Source organism: Dreissena polymorpha, chromosome 2 (assembly GCF_020536995.1).
Source record: "Dreissena polymorpha isolate Duluth1 chromosome 2, UMN_Dpol_1.0, whole genome shotgun sequence".
NCBI classification, from domain to species: Eukaryota; Metazoa; Mollusca; class Bivalvia; order Myida; family Dreissenidae; genus Dreissena; species Dreissena polymorpha.
Genome location: NC_068356.1, coordinates 71,805,525 through 71,829,725, shown reverse-complemented (window position 1 = coordinate 71,829,725; position 24,201 = coordinate 71,805,525). Strand labels below are relative to the sequence as shown.

General features: G+C 37.2%; 1 protein-coding gene across 1 annotated transcript; it reads right to left on the bottom strand.

The window, feature by feature from the left end:
• Positions 1–97: 97 nt before the first annotated feature.
• On the bottom strand, positions 98–22,303 carry LOC127867565 (serine protease 41-like). The gene is made up of 8 exons (XM_052408839.1): positions 22,136–22,303; positions 9,732–9,881; positions 9,208–9,299; positions 8,206–8,294; positions 7,795–7,876; positions 7,055–7,238; positions 5,891–6,030; positions 98–455 (listed from the first exon to the last, which is right to left on the bottom strand). The coding sequence occupies exons 1-8, from the start codon at positions 22,197–22,199 to the stop codon at positions 207–209; spliced, it is 1,050 nt and encodes a 349-aa protein (XP_052264799.1). The 5' UTR covers positions 22,200–22,303; the 3' UTR covers positions 98–206.
• Between the last annotated feature and the right edge of the window lie 1,898 nt (positions 22,304–24,201).

The following is a 24,201-nucleotide window of genomic DNA, read 5'->3' as shown; positions in this document are numbered from 1 at the left end:
AACATGAGGCCTTATGCTTTGGATAGGTTAAACATGTTTAGTCTTTTGTTGTTGTAAGATACATTAACATAACATTAAACAAATGTAAAAAATAAAATAAAAAGGCTGCTCTTTATTTCTATTGGAACAAAACATTTGTATTTATTAAATTTATCGAAGAGTCAGACACAAATGATCAGGGCGCATTGAGACGCGAAAGCTGACGTTCAGCGATACATCCGGAATTCCTCGGTCTCCCGCCGCCCAAAGAGGGCGGACGCATGATGCGAGGCGGCCAGCACCGGCGATTGGGGGTCGTACGCTGTGAGCACGGAGTGGATCCAGTCGATGTAGACGGGGACGTTGGTGTAGACGCCGGGCGTGTATTGCTCTGCGCAAGAGTAGCCCCACGAGACGATCCCGGCCACCTGATACACCCCGCCAACATCACACACCAGCGGACCGCCACTGTCACCCTGGAAACGGACACCATAGAAACGGGATCGAGGGTTATAGACATTTCAAACAATTAAAAACAATCTTAAAATATATCCTGTCTGAATCTTGTGTTCTTAAACACACCATATTGAACAGATAAATATTGAAACGAGATTGATGATTTTGTATTTGAAATACTTCAAAGATTTTTTAATATCGCCCGACGGTTTTGATTTCCATGTATTTAGAAATTAAAGATGAGTCGTAAATGTTTGTTTTGGGTTTAAAGTCCACCGGCGCCAAAATCTAAATTAATGCAAGGGCTTTACAAATTTTCTTTCGCGTTATTTTTAAAACGTATATGGTTCAAAGTTCTTTTTATATACCACGGGCGGACGTACGTACGTCCCTTATGTGACATCTGCAAGAGGAAAAGTCACGGACGGACGTTCTAATGATGACCCTAGAATGTCGATTTCACAGCTTTAACTGAAGCTACTGGAGAACGGCCATCCATTTTAAATGAAATATAAACCAAAATCACGCATACCCATCAGTAAAGTGTGAATAAATCAAGCAGTATCGCCGATAATGTTTATAGAAAAGGAAAGTACCATTTAAGATGTATTAAGAAAAAGGTCTCTATTCCAAAACAGGTGATTTACGTTAACCCATTTATGCCTAGCGTCCTGAAAAAAGGACATTGCAAACAGCGTAGACCCAGATGAGACGCCGCATAATGCGGCATCTCATCTGGGTCTGCGCTGTTTGCTTAAATGAATTTCTTTATGAAATATTCTAAATATAGAAATAAATATACTTGACACACCTAATTTTGGAAATAAATTGATCCAATTTAGAAGGATGGGAGAGTCCATTGGGCATAAATGGGTTAACATCGTTTGTGTGTCAATACAAATCAGTTTCCTCCACCAATCCATAACACGTTGCATTCATTAACATTAACAATGGGTCGGGCTGGTCTGATCTGTCAATGGGTCGGGTTGGTCTGATCTGTATCAAGCCAATGGGTCGGGCTGGTCTGATATGTATCAAGCCAATGGGTCGGGCTGGTCTGATCTGTATCAAGCCAATGGGTCGGGCTGGTCTGATATGTATCAAGCGATACACAAATATGACTGCGACTGTGTTTTAATACAAAACAGTTGATTTTGTTGCCTGTATTTCACCAAGCAACTTCAAGTTGTATTCGGGCATATTAAATACAATTTCTGCTTTAAACGACATGTTCAAGTTCGATGTTGCGACACTCGTGATCGTTTTTTACGGCCGTTGATAATTGGCGCCACCTCTTTTGGACGTGTATTAATGAACGAACCAAATGGAATCGCCAGTGATTAACGGCCTTGCTATACATCTATAAGAAAAAACGCAAACAAGAAACATTACAAGAGGAAAGCCGTCAAGGCATTACTTGTTTTACTTGTAAAAGTACTTTCACGTATGAGATTGATTGAGATGAATTGACCCAGGCTTACTTCTCGTTAATCTTTGTAGAGGCATCTCGTACGTAATGATGCATTTTGATGTATACTTATTTAGGTAAAATATATCGAAACTTTAAATCCTGAATGACCATAATTGGTTATTTGTGTCGATGCGTGTGAAATTACATAGCAAATTGGAGTACAACTTACATACTGAATCAATTTTTTAGGATGGTTAATGAATAACGGCCTCTCTTCAACACATTCATTTATACCTGGTCACCATTTGAAATGTAAAAACTATGTTAGGGCTTGAATATGTTTGAGAATAAACGCTAATAAGAGACGTGTGAATGAACCTCTTTACAGATTTGCATACTTTTTAAAGTCAAAATAAGCGGTTCGCATAGGGCTGACGATAGGAATGCATCAATATTTTTGTAAAACAAAAGTGTGTCGACGTTAGGGCGGACGTGCGCTTTTCAAGGTCATCGCTCAACCATAAGTTTGCCATACGAAAGCGGATTTTGTCGTATAATAACTTCATTGCGCTATATGGTTCATATAAATAATGTTTGAACTCTCTCTACGCGATGATGTTTTTGATCAAAATTTTTCTTCCATCGGTGTTTTAAGCTATTTAGTATTTTTTACTTTGAAAAGTTAACGAACATATAACTGTATTGAGGTATATTAATCAAAGTACTGACAGTACTGGTGTGACGATGCTTTTGAAGATTATGGATATAAAAGCATCAATTTAAGTTTATCTACATCACCATCATTGTGTATGTGGGTACGAAAATTTTGGATACGAAACAATAATGGGTACTAAAATTTTGGGTACAAAAATTATGCCAAAAAAAAATTGGTTACGAAAAACAATTTGGTTACGAAAATAAATTTGAGTACGAAAAATTTTGGGTACGAAAATAAGTGGGGGTATGGGGAAAAAGTACCCGTGGGGAACTTGACCCATTCAGCGAAACTGAGCGGCGGGTTACATTCTCGATCAAATATGACATGAAATATCTTTGAAAAGATATTCGACGTGTATTTTCTGTACCACTTATCTTAAAAAACGTTCTATTACAGTAAAACTTTTGTGGGTTATAACATTACGTTCCGTAGCAGATATATTCAAAACTTGACATGCGCTTTAATTACACCATGCTCTTAAATTTCAAAAGTATATCATACCAAAATTTATAGTATTTCGATTTTTCCTTTCCTTAGTTAATAATGTTATGTGTACGGACGAGATTTCATATGCCCATGTGCATGGACATATAATTTTTCTCTTTGGATTATTGTTTTTTCTCTAATTCAAGAAGCTTTGGCATGTTTGTTCGTTAAGTAGGGCAATAATTTCAGGATGATTTCCCAAAGTAGGTATGAGCACATAGTCGAATACGAATTGAATATGTGAGTTCGCCCATGAACACATGGCAAGGTTAACTAAATTTCGCGCTATGACCTAATATGTGTTTAAAACAGAAAACAATATCCAACAAACGAATGAATTATCAAACATAGTGTGTGCACTGATGTGGCTCTGTAATTTCTGCTTGAAAAGTTTATTATTAAAATATGCAAAATGAAAAAGCACGCACAAGAGAGTTTCATAGTTATCGCAAGGCTATAATGCTGGTTATACCATACTCGCTTTAACGTTTACAAATGGCAGGCTCAAAATAATTCGTTTTCTTTCCACTCATGATCGCGTTGACCATTAATTATACACGTTTTAATCGCAATTTATTGACAGAATCACGACAAATTTCAAATACAATACAGAAAATGCATAGTTGTTTCATTGATCTATAAACATATAATGAATTGAATATAACTGATTTAAAATTAACGTTTTCAAACTAGTATTAAATCTTTTCCCCAGAATATGCTGTCCTATTTATAGCTGAGCTTCCTTTACCTTTATCAATGATAATCAGCGAGGTATGCCGATTAGAAAAATCGAGCAATCTCAATCGGACTGGCTCGGTCTTTACATGGTCGCCATTGCGAAGAATTTTTAAATGGTATCATAACTTAGACGAGCTGCTTCGCAGCATCGTCAAAAATGAAAACCATAAATGACACTTTCGCATTCCAGATTTTCAGCAACAAAGTAAAATCATTTTTCCCCACGAAACTTTCTTTATTGCGAAGTTCAGACGAAACGATTGCGATGTTTGTGCTACAACCAATGCGTCGAGCTAGCACAATAATCATTAGTGTCTAAAGTTTCACGATGAGCGCACACTATCGTAGGATCCGCAGACCAGGGATACCAGTGTAATAGATCGTCGGAAGTTACGATTCGTACATCGGTGTCATTGTTTTGTTGAACCGCAAAATATTAAGAGACGAGCACCGCGACATCAGAGCTAAAACAAACAAGAGCGCATCCTCCATTACAATACCTGATTATTGAAGTGACAACTGCCGTGTCCATCAGGACAGTTAATTCTTTACGTCTTTTGTAATTAAAATATTTTATGTGTTAGTATAGACGATATTCTGCAAATAAAGTCCAGTAGGGACGGGGGTATTATCAGTGAACATGTAAACTTACTAATCTCACGCAACTTGAAAGAATGAAAGAAAATTCTGTATTATAGCAACAGTTTCGAGCCATTTAATTGTTACTGAAATATGTTTAATGTTATTGTTGTTTAGTGTTGAGGGTGGGGATCGGGGGGGGGGGATGCAGAGTACCAAGAATATCCCACCTATACGTTATGTGACCTGTAAGGTACGTGGCCTGTATGGTATGTGACCACCAACCAAACTCACGTGCTTTCGGGAACCGGGAACTAAACCCGTGACGCCGAAGTGAGGAGAGAGTGGAGGCAAAGATATGTCAATATTATTATGTAATGATAAATCTTTGATATAGGTTGCCGACCCTTCAGAGCAGCCGTTACTACAATTGTTGTTTGGACATTAGGCACGTTCTTTTATGAACTCCACATGTGATCATACACGTTGTATTGGATTCTCAGGGCTTGTAATGGCCATACCATCAAAAGGCGCAGTCGGCTTTTTCAGTAGCCACGTGTCCCAAACATGACAAATTGCTAATAAATCGTCAATATTACGACCCAGACACTGCATGTTGTCTTGCTTATGTTCGATGTCCTTCGATGAACTCCTAAGATGCATTTCTGTATATGTTCTCATCATAGAACATATATGTAATAGTTTATTTTAGGAATAGAAAAATCACGACTCAAAAGTATTATTTGACAAAATACCACAATTCGGAAAACTTTCGAACTTAATTTAAACAGTCTGAATATGAATTAAGTTTTTGATGGTTCAATTTCAAGAAAAAATAAGATATAAGATATGATAATAAACATTATCAACCATATGATAATAAGCATTATTACACATATGATAATTAGCTTTATTAACCATATATGAAAAGCATTAGTAACCATATGATAATAAGCATTATTAACCATATGATAATAAGCATTATTAACAATATGATAATAAGCATTATTAACCATATGATAATATGCATTATTTACCATATGATAATAAGCAGTATTAAATATATGATATAAAGCATTATTAACCAAATGATAATCAGCAGTATTAACCATATGATAATAAGCATTATTAACCATATGATAATAAGCATTATTAACTATATGATGATAAGCAATATTAACCATATGGTAATAATCATTATTAACCATACGATAATAAGCATTATTAACCATATGATAATAGGCATTATTAACCATATGATAATAGGCATTATTAACCATGTTTTAGTATGAATTCTCTGTCTTTCCAATAACAATCTGCTGAGACAAAACAGTTTCGGAATGAACTTGGGAACATGTTGTTGCACATAGCAAGATCCAAAGAATAGTATATAATATAATCAATGGTAAGGTTTATTAAATATCCGAAATATAAAAATCAGGCGCAACAGCCTTTAATGAAATTTCTAAAAACAAATGAACCAATAACAAGGCTCTTAAATGAAAAGTGTGCGTTCCCTTTACCTGACACGTGTCCACGCCTCCCTGCTTGAAGCCGGCACATATCATGGTGTTTGGGATTGTCCGGTCCAGTAGATACGTACAGACAGACTGGGCAAGAACTGGGATGTTCGCTTTGTACAGCGCATGCGTGCCGTGACCACCTTGTAGAAACCAAAAAGAATGAGTCTCACATGATTATGTAAAGAGAAGATACGTCATGCTGAACACGGCAATCAGGGATCGCAGGGTCGATCCCCCGCTCAACAAAAACGTGCAAACCCGTTTTTTGCCGCCATGAGACGATAAACCGGTCATAACTGGAGTTGAACGACTCCTACATATCGCTCTTTCCCCGTTACTCAAAGAAAAAAGTACTCTGGGCACTTCAACCACACGAGAGCACCCTATGCACTCGATATCAATGTACTGAACATATGGTCTATTCTGTAAGGCGTTCGTATGCAGAGCAAGAGGTCGAAAGATCGGGTGATGCCAGTGACTTAGGCTGATATGGTTGGCTTCCTATCAAGCATCAAAATAAATCGAAGACAACCAATGGGTTTTCTGGCAAGCGTTCAGCATTTTGAATAGTTAGCGAGCGTATAAACGTTCATAAATATAGGTACATATTTGGTAAAAACGTTTGGTCATAAATCGTGGTGGTGTGACCCATCCTTAATGAATGCACAGAAAATGACGGGCTGTGACAGCAAAATGGTGATGGCCCGGCACATGGAGTGTGAGTTTTTTCAAGTTTATGAGGTCTTTCCGCGCATGGCTGTAATATGTTAGAACCCGGAGAGTGTCCAAGCACTCCTGCCTTATTTTTTTACTAGACTCATGAAAGTTAGGACTTATTTTGAATAATTGCTGCAATGTCGATCTATTTTTGTCAGAAAGGTACTGTCGTGATCTTGTGTTGTGCGGGGGAGGGGGGGGGGGGAGGGGGGGGGAGCTGAGTACCCGGAGAAAACTCAACCTGTCCGGAATGGTGACCACAAATCAAAGTTATATGCGCTTGGAACAGGGATTGATCCTGCGTCGCCTAGGTGAGGAGCGCGTGTATCAACCACTGCCCTAGCCGGACAGCCCCCATAACATGGACTACTTGCAGTGACCATAATTATTACGATTGAAACGCAACATACGCAGATCTATATTTGTAGATACGTGCAAACGTCGTACCAGTAAATGCAGCACCCCAGCCGGTGATGACGCACGTCTGGAGAGTGAAATTACTTTCGGCAGGCGGGAGACAAACGGGTCGCACGTAGGCGGTGACGTCAACTTCTTCCGAAAGTTTCATCATTGCGATGTCGTCTACATAGTTCACTGGTTCGAAGTTTCTGTGTACAAACAGCGTGTCGACCTAAAATGGCATGGGATGGTTAATATGAGCAAAATTTGAGTGTAAGCTGCTATGAGACATGAATCATGAATCACTGGTAATCCGATCAGAACGATTAGAAAAAAAATGTTACAGAGCGAATGTACTTAAATTGCGAATGGTTTACAAGTTAAATGGGTCAAAGTTTAATTATGAAATGCATTCAGACCGTGAGTTTTTATAAGGGACACACATAAGAGTATTCAAATATCAGACGAAAATTTCTCACAAGTACCATCACTACGACAGTAAAGGTACGATCTACTATTCACGATATTGCATAAATTATGATGCAGGCTCGGTTATTTTCACTACCCCCTAACCACTTCACCATGAGCACCATCGAATCAACTCTATCTACGGCTACTTTCAACTCCAAACACTTTGAAGCATCTGTACACTTTGCTCCTGTCCTTCTATTAAAGTCCGGTCATCTTCCATGTCCACCACCACCACCTTCCCCACCACAACAGCAACAGTAACTCCAACACTACCCTACTATTACAACATCATAATAACAACTACAACAACCACGTACCTGTATGATTTTCTCCTGTCCCTCGACAAAGGCTCGGTCATTCTCCCCCACCACCACCGTCCACGCGTGAGGGTTGTGGTTTCTAAACGACACATGCGATACTTGCGGTTAGATATACATGGGGCATGACTCTTACGTTACCGTACGTATATAAAAATGCGGTCAAGACCAATGACGTATAAATGAATTATTAAACTGTCATTTTCACGAACAAGAGTTATCCTCTTTCTGTCATATTAAATATACTTTTTTCAGCATGTTACACTTGATTTTTTCATTGCCTCACATATTTAATATTGCCTATCTAGGTAACTCGTGATTTCACTTAAAACTTCAGTTACACACTTTGCAAACATTTTACACTATGAATTTATTGTAAGATCCTATTTCATTGGTAGCAACGGCACTAACTCTCGGAAGCAGTGCGCTGCGGTCAGCACCCAGTCCTTATCTATCAGTATTCCTCCGCACACGTGGCTGCCGAAGTTGCGCAAGGATACCTGAAAATAATTGCAACGGTAAAACGTAACATAACGGGGAAAATTAAATGTCAACAAGATAAAACAATAGCGGATTTTGAGATATAAACATTCCAAACAAAGTTTAAGCAATTTGTTTTAAGGGACTTAAATTAGTTTGTCTTATCCATGCGGTACAGATCAACATACCTTATTGTCACCTAATTCATTCTTAACATAACCCTTAAACATTATCAATGCTCAACTTTACCCAGACACATTATCCATCCGGCACATTCCGATCATACCTAATCCATGCGGAAACATTACCCACAAAACTTATCCACACGTATGTGTTCCACAAAAAAGTCCGACCCACATACCAGCCAGGGGTACTCTCTCGTAACCCACATACCTTCCAGGGGTACTATCTCGTGACCCACATACCTGCCAGGGGTACTCTCTCGTGACCCACACACCTGCCAGGGGTACTCTCTCGTGACCCACATACCTGCCAGGGGTACTCTCTCGTAACCCTAATACCTGCCAGGGGTACTCTCTCGTGGCCACATACTTGCCAAGGGTACTCTCTTGTAACCCATATACCTGCCAGGGGTACTCTCTCGTGACCCACATACCTGCCAGGGGTACTCTCTCGTAACCCACATACCTGCCAGGGGTACTCTCTCGTGACCCACATACCTGCCAGGGGTACTCTCTCGTGACCACATACCTGCCAGGGGTACTCTTTCGTTACCCACATACCTGCCAGGGGTAATCTCTCGTGACCACATACCTGCCAGGGGTACTCAATCGTAACCCGCATACCTGCCAGGGGTACTCTCTCGTGACCCACATACCTGCCAGGGGTACTCACTCGTTACCCACATACCTGCTAGGGGTACTCTCTCGTGACCCACATACCTGCCAGGGGTACTCTCTCGTGACCACATACCTGCCAGGGGTACTCTCCGGGGCTGGCCACTGTACCTCCCACTATCTTGTTGGTGTGTTGTGCCGACTGAGGAGTGCTCAACCCGCATTGGTCTGAAACGTATGGCACGACCATATACGGATTACCAAAAACATGTACTCTTAAGGAACACAATCAGTGTTTCCAACTGAAAGTATTTCAAACTACGTGAGTGAATATCGTCGTGACTTACGTTGGCTTACATTCATTATCCTCCATGATCACAAGTAGTAGCAACGGAAAAAGATCGGTTGGAATCGATGATAAAATGTGAAGGACTATTATTTATCCGTAATGGTTCAATTAAACACAATCGTTGGACAAAATTACAAATATGACCAAACATGAAGGGCCCATGACTTGCATTAAAAGTAAGATTTGTGATAACAGTATGTGCTAAATGTTTTTTATAAACATTGAAATCATATTCATGAATGAATGTTCAAAAATTGCATCGAAAGTTACAGTTTATGATTGATAGAACTAAACACACTAAGATAACTTACTGGGTCTAATGGCGGGAACCAGTTGCGTAACCTTTCCCGGGTAACAGCACATCTCATCCGCCCCGCAGCCACTTAGCACATAATACTGACCCGTGAGGCAAGAACTGTACCGTTTGTCGATGCACGAGCCCTTGTACTGATCATGACATACTGAAATGTGTGTTAACATTTAAGTGTGTGAAAATGCGGGTACATTACAATTGGAGTTGGTTCGTACCATTTGTACAAATTGTTGCATGTCTATTGAATTCCATTAAATTATGTACTAGGTTGACAGTAAATTATGTACGAGGTTGACAGAGTGGAACCGATTTAAAATTGCATGATACATACATCCAAAACACAAAGGAAAATGTCATCCAGATTATCAAATTGATATTACATATCATCTTCTACTGTTTATTTCATCGGAGTAAAATGGGCCCGAAAAAAGTTAATCCCATAAATTGGTTCCTACGGACAATCATTCAATGTCTAATTGTTTTCACGTGTGGATATTATTATTTTTGGGCAGCTCGAAAACGCACTTCTTATTATGTGGAAGTAAGTATTTTAGTTAAGTAGATGACTTGTCACTATACTTCCCTTATTACGAACATTACATGTCGCTTAGGGTTCCAGGATAGGTGTCACTAGCAGTATATCGCTCTATATTGGTGATAATTTCCTAATGTAAATGGCTGTCCGGTTAGAAAAGTAATTGGTACATGCGGTTCTCACTTCTGCGACCCGGATACAACCACTGTACTCGGCGCATTGGAGTTTTTGTTAGTGACCATCATACCGGAAAGGTGATTTTCCACCGGGCACTCCGGTTCCCCATCCACCACATATGACCACGCCAAAAGTAACATATTTCAGTCTTTAAGTAAAAACTCATTGGCTGGAAATTGCAGCTACAATTTAAAATTCGTCACAACTTTCGTAAGCCAAGAAAGAAAATTATGAAGGTATACTGGGACACACACCAGGTCTTCACATAATGCGGCATCTGGTCCGGAAAGACGCACACACGTACGCACACACGCACAAACGTTTGTAAATGGCTTTTCAGCATGCGTATTCCAACCAAAATTAAGTTTTATAAATTTAATTTTTGTAGGACACGAGGACCGCCAGTTTTGGAAATAATACCGGACTTCATTGAATTGTATGGAACATCCGACGTCGTTCTCTATATTCAATGCTGTCGGCGCTTTTATTTAAGCCGTCCATAAACGAATGTGTCTAAAATACCTGTGTCATTGTGCAGTTTAGGGAAATAAATATGTCTTATAAGTTTATTTCTTGTTGTTATTCTCTTATTAATATCAATCTCGTTCTTATTTCCTTATTTACATCCATCTCGTTCTCCATCCGACTAATAACCCTCCCCACTAAACTTTAATAGAAACAAGAGCTGTCAGAGGACAGCGCGCTCGACTATTCGAGTGCTTGACAGTATAACGTAAGCCATCATGGGGAAATTGTTCATATTCAATAATTTATTAGACGATCTTTCAAAAATAAAAAAGGAAAAAAATAAAAAACAAATGTGTGGGGGGGGGGGGGGAGGGGGGGTAGGGGCGTAGGGGGGTGAGAGAGGGTATAATGTGGGGTGTGGTAATTTATGAGATGATGTTTAAAAAATTGGGGGGATGGTGGGGGAGGTAGGGGGGGGGGTGAGAGGGGGGTATAATGTTGGGTGAGGTAATTTATTAGATGATGTTTAAAAAAAACAATTGGGGGGGAGGTTGGGGGGGAGGAATTCTGGGTAGGGGCGTGGGGTATTGTTTGGGTTGAATCCATAGTGGTATTCAGGTAAGTGTTGTTTTGTCAAAGTAATAATAAAATGTGATCATAAATAAAGATGTTATGGCAATTTAAGCAAAATGTTCAATTATCTAAGTGTAAAAGGGGTCATAATTATGTCAAAATGCTTGATACAGTGGTCTGCTCTTGTTTATAGGTTGTGGTCATGTTGGTAAACAAGTATGCAACATATAAAATCAATATGTCAAAGGATAAAGGAAATATTTGGGGTAGTACGCAAACTTTAACATAGATCTATCAATAATATGCATATTCTAAGTATAAAAGGGGCAATCATTATGACAAAATGCTTGATAGAGTTGTCTGCTCTTGCTTATAGGTTGGGGTGTTGTTGGTAAACAAATATGCAAAATATAAAAGCAATATGTCAAGGGACAATGAAAATAAATGGGGTAGTACGGAAACTTTAACATTTGCTGCATATTATAAGTGGAAAAGGGGCCATAATTATGACAACATGCTTGATAGAGTTGTCTACTCTTGTTTATAGGTTGGGTTCATGTTGGCAAACAAGTATGCAAAATATGAAAGCAATATGTAAAGGGACAATGCAAATAATTGGGGTAGTACGAAAACTTTAACATTTGCATGCTTACGCTAACGCAGACGCCGACGCCGGGGTGAGTAGGATAGCTCCACTATATATATATTTCATATATAATAGTCGAGCTAAAAATGTGTTACAGTATAAACATATGTGCACGTAACTGCCGCTTAGGTGCTTCATTTATTTTTTGTAACGTATTTTAGAATATTTATGTATTTAAAAAGAAATATATTCGATGTCAAAGTTATGATAAGAAGTTCATAAAAATTTAATTCTAATATAACATGAAGCGTTTAAAAATTAAAACCAAAAACTTATATTGAACATCATCTGTTGTTACCTTAAAGCTAATGCCTTTCGGCGTATCTGTTAAACCACTCACAGCTTTTCACCTTAGCTGACCTTTGTGAGTGTCCAATGAATTTGAATATAATTTTTTTCCGCCGGTAGCCCTGAAACTTTTCGAAATAGAAAACTTGCAAACTACAAACAGTGTTCACATTAATACTATATTATTGCATAAACTCTATCTATAATGCCCACTGGCGGGGTGCAGAAACTTGTCAAAAGGAGGGCTTGAACGGGAGAAATCGTGAATTAACAATGCGATTCACGCGCCGCTCAAGCCCTGTGATGTGTTTTTCATATTCATAATCTGGTCCACGCGCAGTTACTTCCCTTCTCCAGCCTTCGACGACTTTCCAAGCATAAACGGGGAACTGAATAAGCACCAGTTTCCTCATGCATGCAGGGATAATGACTATTTCAATCCACTTTTCAAGTTATACTGTCTGCACTCTCTTGACAACAGCTTTATTTTATTGGCAACGTCAATGAAGTTAAGGTTATTTACTCAACACTTTCAAAAGACGATGCTGTAAATGTAAGTGTTTATGTACCTTCAACGTTCCTGCTGTAAATTCCAAAATAATTCATTATTTCTTACTTTGCGCGGCTGCAGTAATCCACTGTTTAAACACATTTTAAATCGAAAACTGCCTATCCGAAGGTAAAGCCTTGTCATTTCGAATGATGACCGAGTGAGGCATATGTAAAACACAACCTCGAACTGTATTGAAATATTCGAATTATTTTGTCGATGTCGAATGAACAAAACATATTGTTTTCAATGTTATTTAAAATTAATTTGGTATGTGTGATTTGTTTATGCAATAATAGCGAAAATACATATTTTCTCGGACATGATCATCTGCGGGCGCTCTCAAAATCCGTTCCTGCCCGTTCCTGCCCTCGTGCAGGAACGGATTTTGAGAGCGCCCGCAGATGATCATGCCCTCGAAAACGTGTATTATCCCTATAATGTTAATCAAATTGACCTTTTCGACATTATTTTAAGGGAGACAACTCTGAGTGGATTTAGTGAGATGGGGGGGGGGGGGGGGGGGGGGGGTACTCGATAATCTACTGCAGTGCGTCTGCATACAGTTCTATGTTGAAGCAATTATAATTTCCCAATAATTTGCAGATATAACTTATATGGTATGATATTTTTTGTATTTTTTTATTAGCTTAGTATCTTTGATATAATTGTCGTTCATGTGTATGCTTTATTTCGATTTTATTGTGTTTAAAATAGGTAAAAACGAAACATGCTAAAGCGGGTGGGGTATGGAAAAATATCTTATTTGATAAGTTTGGGCAAATTAGAAGTTTGATGGCATTTGGTAAAATACTTTTCTTTAAAAAGAACAATTAGTTTAAAACAGATAACTTTGCTGTATTTAAATGTTATTGAATGGTTTATTGTTATAACTTCTAGAAACTTTTTTTCAGGAATATCACACTTCACAGTGTCAACAGAAACTGGGATTCTGTACTGAGTATCTAATGCTGCATGAAGCTCAAGATTTCTTCACCTGGAATTTTATTAACTCTTGCAATAAATATAATACATCACCACAGTTACATAACTAAGTTCTTTGAAAAAATAAAATAAAGATACTTCAGATGTGTGTCTACTTCATACCCTTACATTAAAAAATATCCTACACATTCAGAAATATAATAAAATGGATGGTGATTTAAGTTGCTACACATCCAATGTTGTCATGTAATCATTTAACATAACATGTGATGTGTTGACATGACCATTAACACTGCTAAGAAAACATTTACTTTGAATTAAAATAAGTGTCCCTGGTCAAATGTCCATTGGCTTAATATCTATATGGGTGCAACTTTCACCTGCATCACAGTTATCCTTAATTGGTTGTGTGTTAAGCTATCCCAATTAACTACCAGTCATGGCAGATTTGTTCAAAAGAAGACAAGTATCAATGTTTGAAGGATTGTTATTGCTTTTACAGTGCCAAAAGACCTGGAAGTATAGATGGTTAAATGGTTAATGGATGATGTTCCTTATGATAGTACTAGTAGGTACCAGTTGGTTTGTCTTTTTGAATAAATCTGATAGTATATTTAATTTTTTTCATTAATAAAATGGGTTTAACTTAGTAATCCTGCTCAGTGGTTGAATCTTTAGGAAATGTTAACATAAGCACATAGTTACAATGTATTTGATACCTGTATGCCGGTGACCCTCAACTGCAATTTTGGTTACAGACAGGGTAGCCTAAAGTGTAATTATTTCTAAGAGATGAACCCGAGTTGAGGCTTAAACTTACCAACTATTAATGAGCAGATGGTCGTTGAACGTTATAATAAAAATAATGATTGCTTTTATTAGTAATAAATCGGCAATTTATCGCTTTTATTCTATTTATAAAGTCAAAATATCGGATAAGTAAGGTGTCTACTGTAGAGCGAATACTGTCAGACCCCCCCCGAACCCTTGATCTCGCGTTATCTCGGCAGTCTCGTTACGCGTGATTTAACAATGTCGAAATCGTGAATGACTTTCTATTTGTTGACAGTATATGGTATGATAAAATATACAACGATGAAAAGGCTTGAGAGATAAAACAGTTTCACACTCATCTCACGACATCAATACAGTTTGTGCATGCCCCTTTATATTAAAAAAAATGATTATCAGCGCCGGAGCATTTTTACTTAAAGGCTTAAAGTATTTTTGTGCCATATTATCAAATACGCTTTGACGATAATATTTAACATTGTTTTCGAAATTGACCGTTAAACATGTAAATGCATAAAGCTTAAAACAAGCCGTTTTGTAGCAGTGGTATCGTTACCTCTTTTTAATGCATTCCATTTCAACCCGCAAGGTATCAAGGTCAGTTCGCGGTCAGTAACATAATCGTAATATAAACGCTATCGCGTTAACTAGGTGTAATTTTTATCAGAAAAATCTTAAATGAAGACATCCGGTGATATTATTCGGCGTAGCTGTTGGACCGAACTAACCTTCAATGAACTTTACGTAACACCAGCAAGCCCGAATTGATTCCATTGGTTGATTTGAGCATTAAACCCCCGGAACATTAGCAACATCACCGCTGATTTGAGCATAATCCCCCGGAACATTCGCAACATAATCGCTGATTTCAGCATAATCCCCCGGAACATTCGCAACATCACCGCTGATTTCAGCATAATCCCCCGGAACATTAGCAACATCACCGTGTGTTTGTAGTATAGGATGTAATACATGTACTGCTAAGAGTAGGGAAATGCGGACAATTCTATTTTGTTCAAACGAAACATTGATACAAATTTTGGCCCTGTTACAATAATCCATTACCGGTAAGTTCCATCCTCAAGACGTTCAGGGTCAGTGCTAGGTCAGTAAAGCTCAGCGTCAGTAAATCGACAGAGGAAGACGGAATGTACTATAAATTAGCGCCTAATGTTGATAACACAGCATTGCTTTCAATATATCAAATAACACGCATTTTAGAGAAGGGAACGAACCGACATACCGACAATTGCCAGTTTACTATAAATAACACACTGATACACTTTGATACTTTAAAGACCCGCATAATGCGAAAATGGGTATTATGAAACATACTAGCGTTACTCCAGCACAGCCTGCGAACGAATCCGTGCAGTCTTGTTAGGATATGCCTACTCCTGAATGTGTGGAAACAATAATTAATTAAATATCTCTATACCAAACGTTTCGATGAAAAAAAATAAAATAAGACATGTGAGGACATTATGATGTAATATGTGTATTTAGAGCACTCTCACTCTCCAGTGATAAGTGAATTATTAATTGATGTATCTAATTTGAACATTTTTATTATTTATATCCAGCACGCATGTCTGTAAAATTTTCATGTATTTGTATATGACGATAAGCTTGTTATGCTTAAGTCAAAATAAATATTCTGTTCTGTTCTGTTCTGTGATATGACGTAATAAAACTTTGTATATACGTACACTATTCTGCACTTTACTACCGTACAAATATCGTGCGTCGCTGCGACTGTCGCGCAAAATATCGAGTATCGCTTCGTGTGTCTAGTGTCGGGGTCTGAAATTAGACCGCGGTACACGAGATTCGGATAATATGGGCGATATTTGAATAATAAAATATCGTGCGTCGCCGCGACTGTCGCTCAAAATATCGTGTATCGCTTCGTGTTTCTAGTGTCACCCTTGATGAAAGAAGGGCGAGATTATAGATGGAACTATTCGGATTCCGTACATAACCAACCACGCGATGATAGCATAGCCACGTAGTACATTAATTTTACAGTGTTATTTTGACTTTTTTTATTTAGGTTATTATGTTTTAATTATGAACCTGAACTTATACACTATTTGCAAAATGTAAAAGAAATAAAACTTAAACCAATAAAATAAAATCAAACCAAAACTATAGTTCTTGTGATGGCAGAGATTATATGTGAGAGCAAGGAGCGACAACTCTGCGTGGAGATTAATCTGGTTATATTCACGAGGAATAGATTTATTCGAACACCGTTTTGTTAGCAGACCGCCCTCCCTCTTAATAATTATGATTTTTTTTGTCTTTTATGACTGATTCCTCGTTTCTATATTTGCAAGCAGCGAAGGGACTAAATAAATTTTCGTACGAATGGCACTGGAGAGAAAAGAAGGCTTTGATAGTTTGATACTTGACCGATCACGATAGAGGACGAAACCCCTTTGCTACACGATTGATGACGAAATAGGCTTCGTTTGTCACGCAGAAATGATAAGGCTTAACACGTACCCCTACGTCAATATGTTATACATGACTCCAAAAATGTTGTGTTAAGAAATATGATTTGGACATTTCAACAAAATGTTCTAAGAAATAATTTTATATCGATTAAAAATACATATGACGAGTTATCATACACAAATATAACTGTCTACGATAAGCAGATTTAGTATTGATGATAGTTGATAATTAGAAGTGTAGTAGGTGACATCAACAAATTAAGACGTTTATAAGTGGTGACGATAAGTTTGCTCAAATCATGCACTGTAATTGTTGACGATAATATTATAAGACTTTTATAGCTGTCAACGACAATACTATATGTGAGGGGAAAACATTTGTGTTTGTTTCCACGAACATCTCTAATAAAAATCAGAGTAAGTTTTTTGTCCAATTATTTTGATGAAACACATGATATTTTTGCCACTTAAAAGTGAATTGATCACATATTGTCGAAATGACCCTCCCTTTCCATTCTTATTGTCACAGACTTAACTATATTTGAACACAGTTCATCAATGGGATATAACAATATAGAATCTCCAGATCTATATGAAGCATTGTTTTTTATGTAAAATATTTCATGAATTTAGCGAATTTGTTCGGAATTACAAAGAAATACCGAAATCTTCACTTTGAATAACAACAACAACAAAACGTTTAGTGTCGTTTTTAAACAAGGAGTGGATCGGGTTAGTGTTATGAACACAGTTTTTTAAGGCCTAATGAGTTAACCAACCAACTTAAAAATAATAAAGTATTGAGATAAAACGTTCAAAACTTAGTATATGTACGTGTTTATCACATGCTATACCCTGTCCCCCATGTAATACAACCATTACATATTTTTTTTATATTACACATGTGTAATACAACATTTTAAAGCGTTTTCATTGGCTTAGTTTTCGTTTATTGACCAATCGCATTGTGTTATTTTGCTGAAATGACTTTGCAACGTAAAATGACGTCACGAAATGTAAACAACATTCGGGATTAATCATTATGTTTGCGTAAATATTTATTTAATTTGCTCATTTAAAAGCATGTGATAAAAAGATCTGACACTCGTTGTCATATCATACCATATTTTATTAAACTCGTCCAGGAAATTCGTTTGTAAGCTCGCCAAAGACTCGCTTACTAGCAATATTCCTGAACTCGTTTAATAAAATATGGTATGATATGACAACGAGTGCCAGATCCTATATATATGCGACGTTCGATGTGCATGGTACGTGAGAGTAGCATTGGTAAAGTTTTCAATTATTGCGATGCCTATTGTATTATTTAAGTTAACCGATCAATACCAAGCGTTCCTATAAATGAAAACTAAATGTTTATATATGTTTAAAGAATACATCTTTTTCACGATAAACATGGTTATATATACATATTCATGTTATCCAACCAGCTTTCGCCATTCGTACCACGTTACCGTTAATAGTTTAGCGTATAGGGCGCGCATGCGTGTGCGTCTTATATATTTCGAATAGGACGGTCCAAGTTTAAATGAATATTTCCGATCTTTTGCGGTCCAATTGAACGAAATCTCGATTGAACCTAAATTATTCTCAAATGATTTTCAAAAATGTTGTTAAACTATGTCCCAACTACAAAGCGTTCTTAAAATAGCATTATACGTATTATGTGAGTGCGTTTTTATCGAGACACATTTTTTTCCGCTAACGTAAACACGGTCGTAAAATGACGTGAACGCTCGCTCTTTTTCTCGAACTTGACATTGACATATTTATTTGAATGTAGATAATGCTACTACATTAGTGCGCGTGTGTATTTGAAAGTTAATAAGGTCCCTCTGCGTCTAAGGCTGCACTATGTGTGGACCCGGAGTGTGTCCTACTTGATTAAATTACTAGTCTCACGGACATAGGGACAAATCTTGAATTGTTGCTGCATTTTAAAACTATTTAGTAGTTACTGAAAGGTTTTTAATTGTGATGTGGTCTCGCAATGTTGGGGATGCATGAGTACCCGGAGGAAATCCCACCTGTCAGGTTTGGTGAACCAAAACCAAACTCACATGCATCCGGGAACGGGGAATGAACTCAGGTAGACTTCGTGAGAAGCGAATGTACCAACCACTGCGCTTAACATGACTTTCAATACGAATAAATAATAGAATGTAATATATTTATAATAAACTGATTATTCCGCATACTTGTGTACAATACCGTGATATATTTGGGCTCGAGCTGGTATACTCACATTTGACACGCCCAATGTACTAAGCCATGTATACATCAAAATACCACCAAGAGTACACAACACAAAATAACAAAATAATATATCTTGCAGACGATGAAACTCAAGAAACTCATCTACAAACATTCGATGATCAAAACTGGGATCACCGCCTTGGAACAGTTGATGCATAGCGGTTTGAATACAGGCTGAACCTCAAAGTATCACATAAAAATTCACATTGCAAACCAGTGGTAAACGGACCCGTTCCCAATGACCTACGGACCCGTTCCCAACATGAACCGGACCCGTCCCAATTTCCAGAAAAATCTAAAAAAAATCCCAACCAAATCGAGCAAACAATCCCCGAAAACGCCAACTTTACGAATTTCGAGACCGTTTTAACTTGCGACCGATTTGATTTCTCAATCATTGACTGGTTTACAGAATTTGGCGTCGTAATAACACTTTGTGCTCTGATAAGGCTATGCGGCCTGGTGTTGTCTGGACTCTCATCAGCCCAGGAAGACGCCATTTATGGTATATTTAAAGCAGATAAAAAAACAGAACTCTGTCTGCAACAATCTGTGTTCCGATAGCATGTCGTTGTTTGTGCAAGACTGTGGATAAAAGTTTATGTTGCTTTCCTGTGTCATTTAAAGCTGACAAAAGTTAAACAATGTCATTAAAATACCATTATTTAATTGGAACAATTCACAACTTTATTTTTCCCGATTGGAAGATTTCGCGAATCGTTTTTTCCCAATTTGGTGATTTCACGACGCGAAAAAATTCCGAATGGCAAGGGTACCAGACCCGTTTCCAATTGGTTGAAAAAAATCACTACAAACACACGTCTTAATAGTCTCAATCGATTGTTCCTACGCAGACAGACAATAAAAACACGAATATAAGTATCTTCTCTCAATATTATGTTCTAATATCACAGTTATTATACCCCGCTAAACAAAGGACAATTATAAAATGTTACGTACACTTCGTACACTTATACACATTGATAGCGCCAGTTTTGCAAGACGTGTGTAACTCTTTGAAGTCGTGTCATGCGAAAAATTTGCATGTTCGCAATCTGGTGAGGAGCTATCATGTCCGATTAAATGTCATGCAAGTTGATGTCTCATTGCGGCAAGGATAGACAGCGTGAATGCGAAGTATGGTCTGGAGCTACGGTGACCGCATACGCCATAAGAACCATTTTGGCATGACGCGGCTCTTTTGATAGCGCAAGTAGTACTAGAAGTGTGTTTGTGGTAATTTTTAAGAGGGTAATGACCTTTGATATCCACTCTGGATCAGCAGACGATTTTTGCATAACCTACGAAAAGCTCACCGAGGAGCATTTGAACAGTTAAAGGGGCCTTTTCACAGATTTTGGCATATTTTGAAGTTTGTCATTAAATGCTTTATATTGATAAATGTAAACATTGGATTTTAAAAGCTCCCGTAAAAAATCAAAAATTAATTTAAAAAAGGAAAAAAAGTAGCCAGCAGCAGGGCTCGAACCAGTGACCCCCAAATTCCTGGAGTAAAAACGCATTAGCCCACCGAGCCATCCTGCCAAGCATACATGAGAGGCGTATTTCATACGTTATATAAGCAATCTTCGTAGTTTCACAAGTTTAAACGACAACAACAGAACTCTCCAAATTATTCAATCGTTTCCCGTTGCAACGCTTTATAATTTTTAGGTTTTTAAATCGTCAAAAGATGCATATAATGGCTATATAAGACCATGGTTAATGTTCAGTAATACTGTTTCCTTACAAATATCATAACTAAAACGAAAATTTGCGAATCTGAAACAACTTTTATTCAATTTTGTCAATTTATCAAACCGTGAAAAGATCCCTTTAAAAGTATGACTGATAGCTTGAACCCATTTATGCCTAGTGGACTCTCGCATCCTTCAAAATTGGATCAACTTATTTCCAAAATTAGAGATGTCTAGTATATTTATTTATCACATGCTATACCCTGTCAAATGACGTCACGAAATGTAAACAACATTCGGGATTTATCATTATGTTTGCGTAAATATTTATTTAAATTTGCTCATTTAAAAGCATGTGATAAAAAAGATCTGTACTCATTGTCACATCAAACCATATTTTATTAAACTCGCCCAGGAAATTTGTTCGCCAAAGGCTCGCTTACTTACAAAATTCCTAAACTCGTTTAATAAAATATGGTATGATATGACAACTCGTGCCAGATCCTATACTTCTATATTTAGAATATTTCTTACAGAAATTCCTTTAAGCAAACAGCGCAGACCCTGATGCGGCGTCTCATCTGAGTCTACGCTGTTTGCCAATGCCTTTGTTCTAGACGCTAGGAATAAATGGGTTAATCAGGTCTGAAGGCAAGTTCGGTTAATGCTATTAAAACGACTTTAGGAAATATTGACCATGATTAAAAGATGACCGTGAAATTCAAGTCAATGCTATTGAACGACAAGTGTGATCGTTTACGACATAATTATTATAGCCTTTTATGTTAAAATAAGAACGGAAGGTTTCAACATAGATTTCTATTTTGAAGTACGAAATAGGTTTTGTAGTTTAAGAAAGGATTGGAGTTCCATTGCATTCCGTTTGCATTAAGATATCATGTTATAGTGGCCAGTGAGTTTGGAGGATTTATAACAGAACAGACGTTTGCAATTTGTCTTGAAAATTTCAACATTAAATAAAACAGTAAACTAACCTGTAGAGCGAGCAGTATCCACACACAAGGATAAAACACAAATGTAAATCAATGTGAACATCATTCTGTTAGTCTTGCTTTGGAACAAGCAATTTCAAATCTTATCTCCATAGGTCATTCGAGGGTGTCATGAATTGCCATAAATAAATATATCTCTATATCGAGGTGTGGCGGTGCGTCTTTCATAGATAAACCATGTGGGAATAGAACATGAATGTTCGTCATACTTAAAGGGGCCTTTTCACAGATTTTGGCATTTTTTAACTTATTCATTAAATGCTTTATATCGATAAATGTAAACATTGGATCGTAAAAGCTCCAGTAAAAAATCAAGAATAAAATTAAAAAAAGGAAAAGAACATTGCCCGGACCAGGTTTCGAACCAGTGACCCCTGGAGTCCTGCCAGAGTCCTGAAGTAAAAACGCTTTAGCCTACTGAGCTATTCCGCCGAGTACACATGCTGAGCGTATTTTAAACCTTATGTAAGCAATCTTCGTAGTTTCACAAAATTTAACGACAAAAACAGAACTCACCAAATTATTCAATCGTTTCGCGTTGCAACGCTTTATAATTTTTAGGTTTTAAAATCGTCAAAAGATGCATATAATGGCTCTATTAGACCATGGTAAATGTTTAGTATTACTGTTTCCTCACAAATATCATAACTAAAACGAAAATTTGCAAATCTGAAACAACTTTTTTCAATTTTGTCAATTTACCAAAGCGTGAAAAGATCCCTTTAAGGACTGAAAGGCAATAATAAAATGTGGGTTATTTAAGGAACACTTTTTTGTAAAGTTACAATGCCCGGCGTGTTTAACGAAACATATACGTATTGCTTATTATCTATACAGATGTCGCTTCTCAAGTGTTTCATTTTGCGCTGTCCAACGCCACTACTTTCACGAGAGAGACGTTTCAGATCTATAAATAGAATGACAATTACTTTTCCTATTGGACCTTTTCACAGATGTTGGCATGTATTGAAGTATGTCCTTTAATGTTTTATATTGATAAATGTAAACATTGGATTAAAAAGCAATAGTAAAACAAGAATAAAATTAAAGAAAGAAAAAAGTAATCCTCAACTTGTCTCGAACCACTTACCCCTGAAGTAAAAGTCTAAATCTTAGACCACTCGGCCATCCGTGCTCATCAAATGAGTGATGTTTTGTATACTTAATATAAGCAATTCTCGTAGTGTCACAAAATACCGGTATAACGACGACAACAGAACTCTCCAAATTATTCCATCGTTTTGCGTTGCAACGCGTTCTAATTTTCAAGATTTTAAATTGTTAAAAGATGTCTATAATGGATATTTTAGAGCATGGTAAATGTTCAGTATTACTGTTTCCTCACAAATATAATTACTACAACGAAAATTTGCGAATCGGATTTTTTTTCTTATTTTGTGAAATTACCAAAATGTGAAAAGGCCCCTTTCAAACACAATTGCTATATCTAAAGGATGAATTTTCTTTCACTTGTTTTGCAGTTGCTTTCAAACACAATAATGTATTCCCTTTTGTATTTGCATTATGTTCACGATTTCTCGTTATGCATATTAAAGTCAGGATTAGACTTGGACTTATAAACAAACAACTTAATTAAAGTGATATTATGGGCATCTAACAGTTAATAGGTATCTATCGCAGCCGTTGTTTATTTTTGATGTTTTCACTTCATATACACTTATATTTGTGAATGCAGCATCAACATACTATATATATGCAGATCATTCATTATTGAAATGGAGTTTGATTATTCAATGTGATTTGATGACCATCACTGAGAGCGATGTACCTATGTCTCAGTATACTAAATTTGATGTTAAAATATACAGATCATTCATTATTGAAATGGAGTTTGATTATTCAATGTGATTTGATGACCATCACTGAGAGCGATGTACCTATGTCTCAGTATACTAAATTTGATGTTAAAAATGTTCCTGATGATTTTATGTTAAATCAGAACACTTTAAATGACGTAAACTTTGCTATATCTAAACTTGAAAGTAGTTTAAGAAACCAAACTGATATAGATGATGTATATAGTGATT

Coding starts and splice junctions, on each gene's coding strand:
- LOC127867565 (XM_052408839.1), bottom strand. CDS start 22,199: ATGATGTTCACATTGATTTACATTTGTGTTTTATCCTTGTGTGTGGAT. Junction 9,882..22,135: donor GGATACTGCTCGCTCTACAG/GTTAGTTTACTG, acceptor CACACATTTCAG/TATGTCATGATCAGTACAAG. Junction 456..5,890: donor GAGGCGTGGACACGTGTCAG/GTAAAGGGAACG, acceptor GTCCGTTTCCAG/GGTGACAGTGGCGGTCCGCT.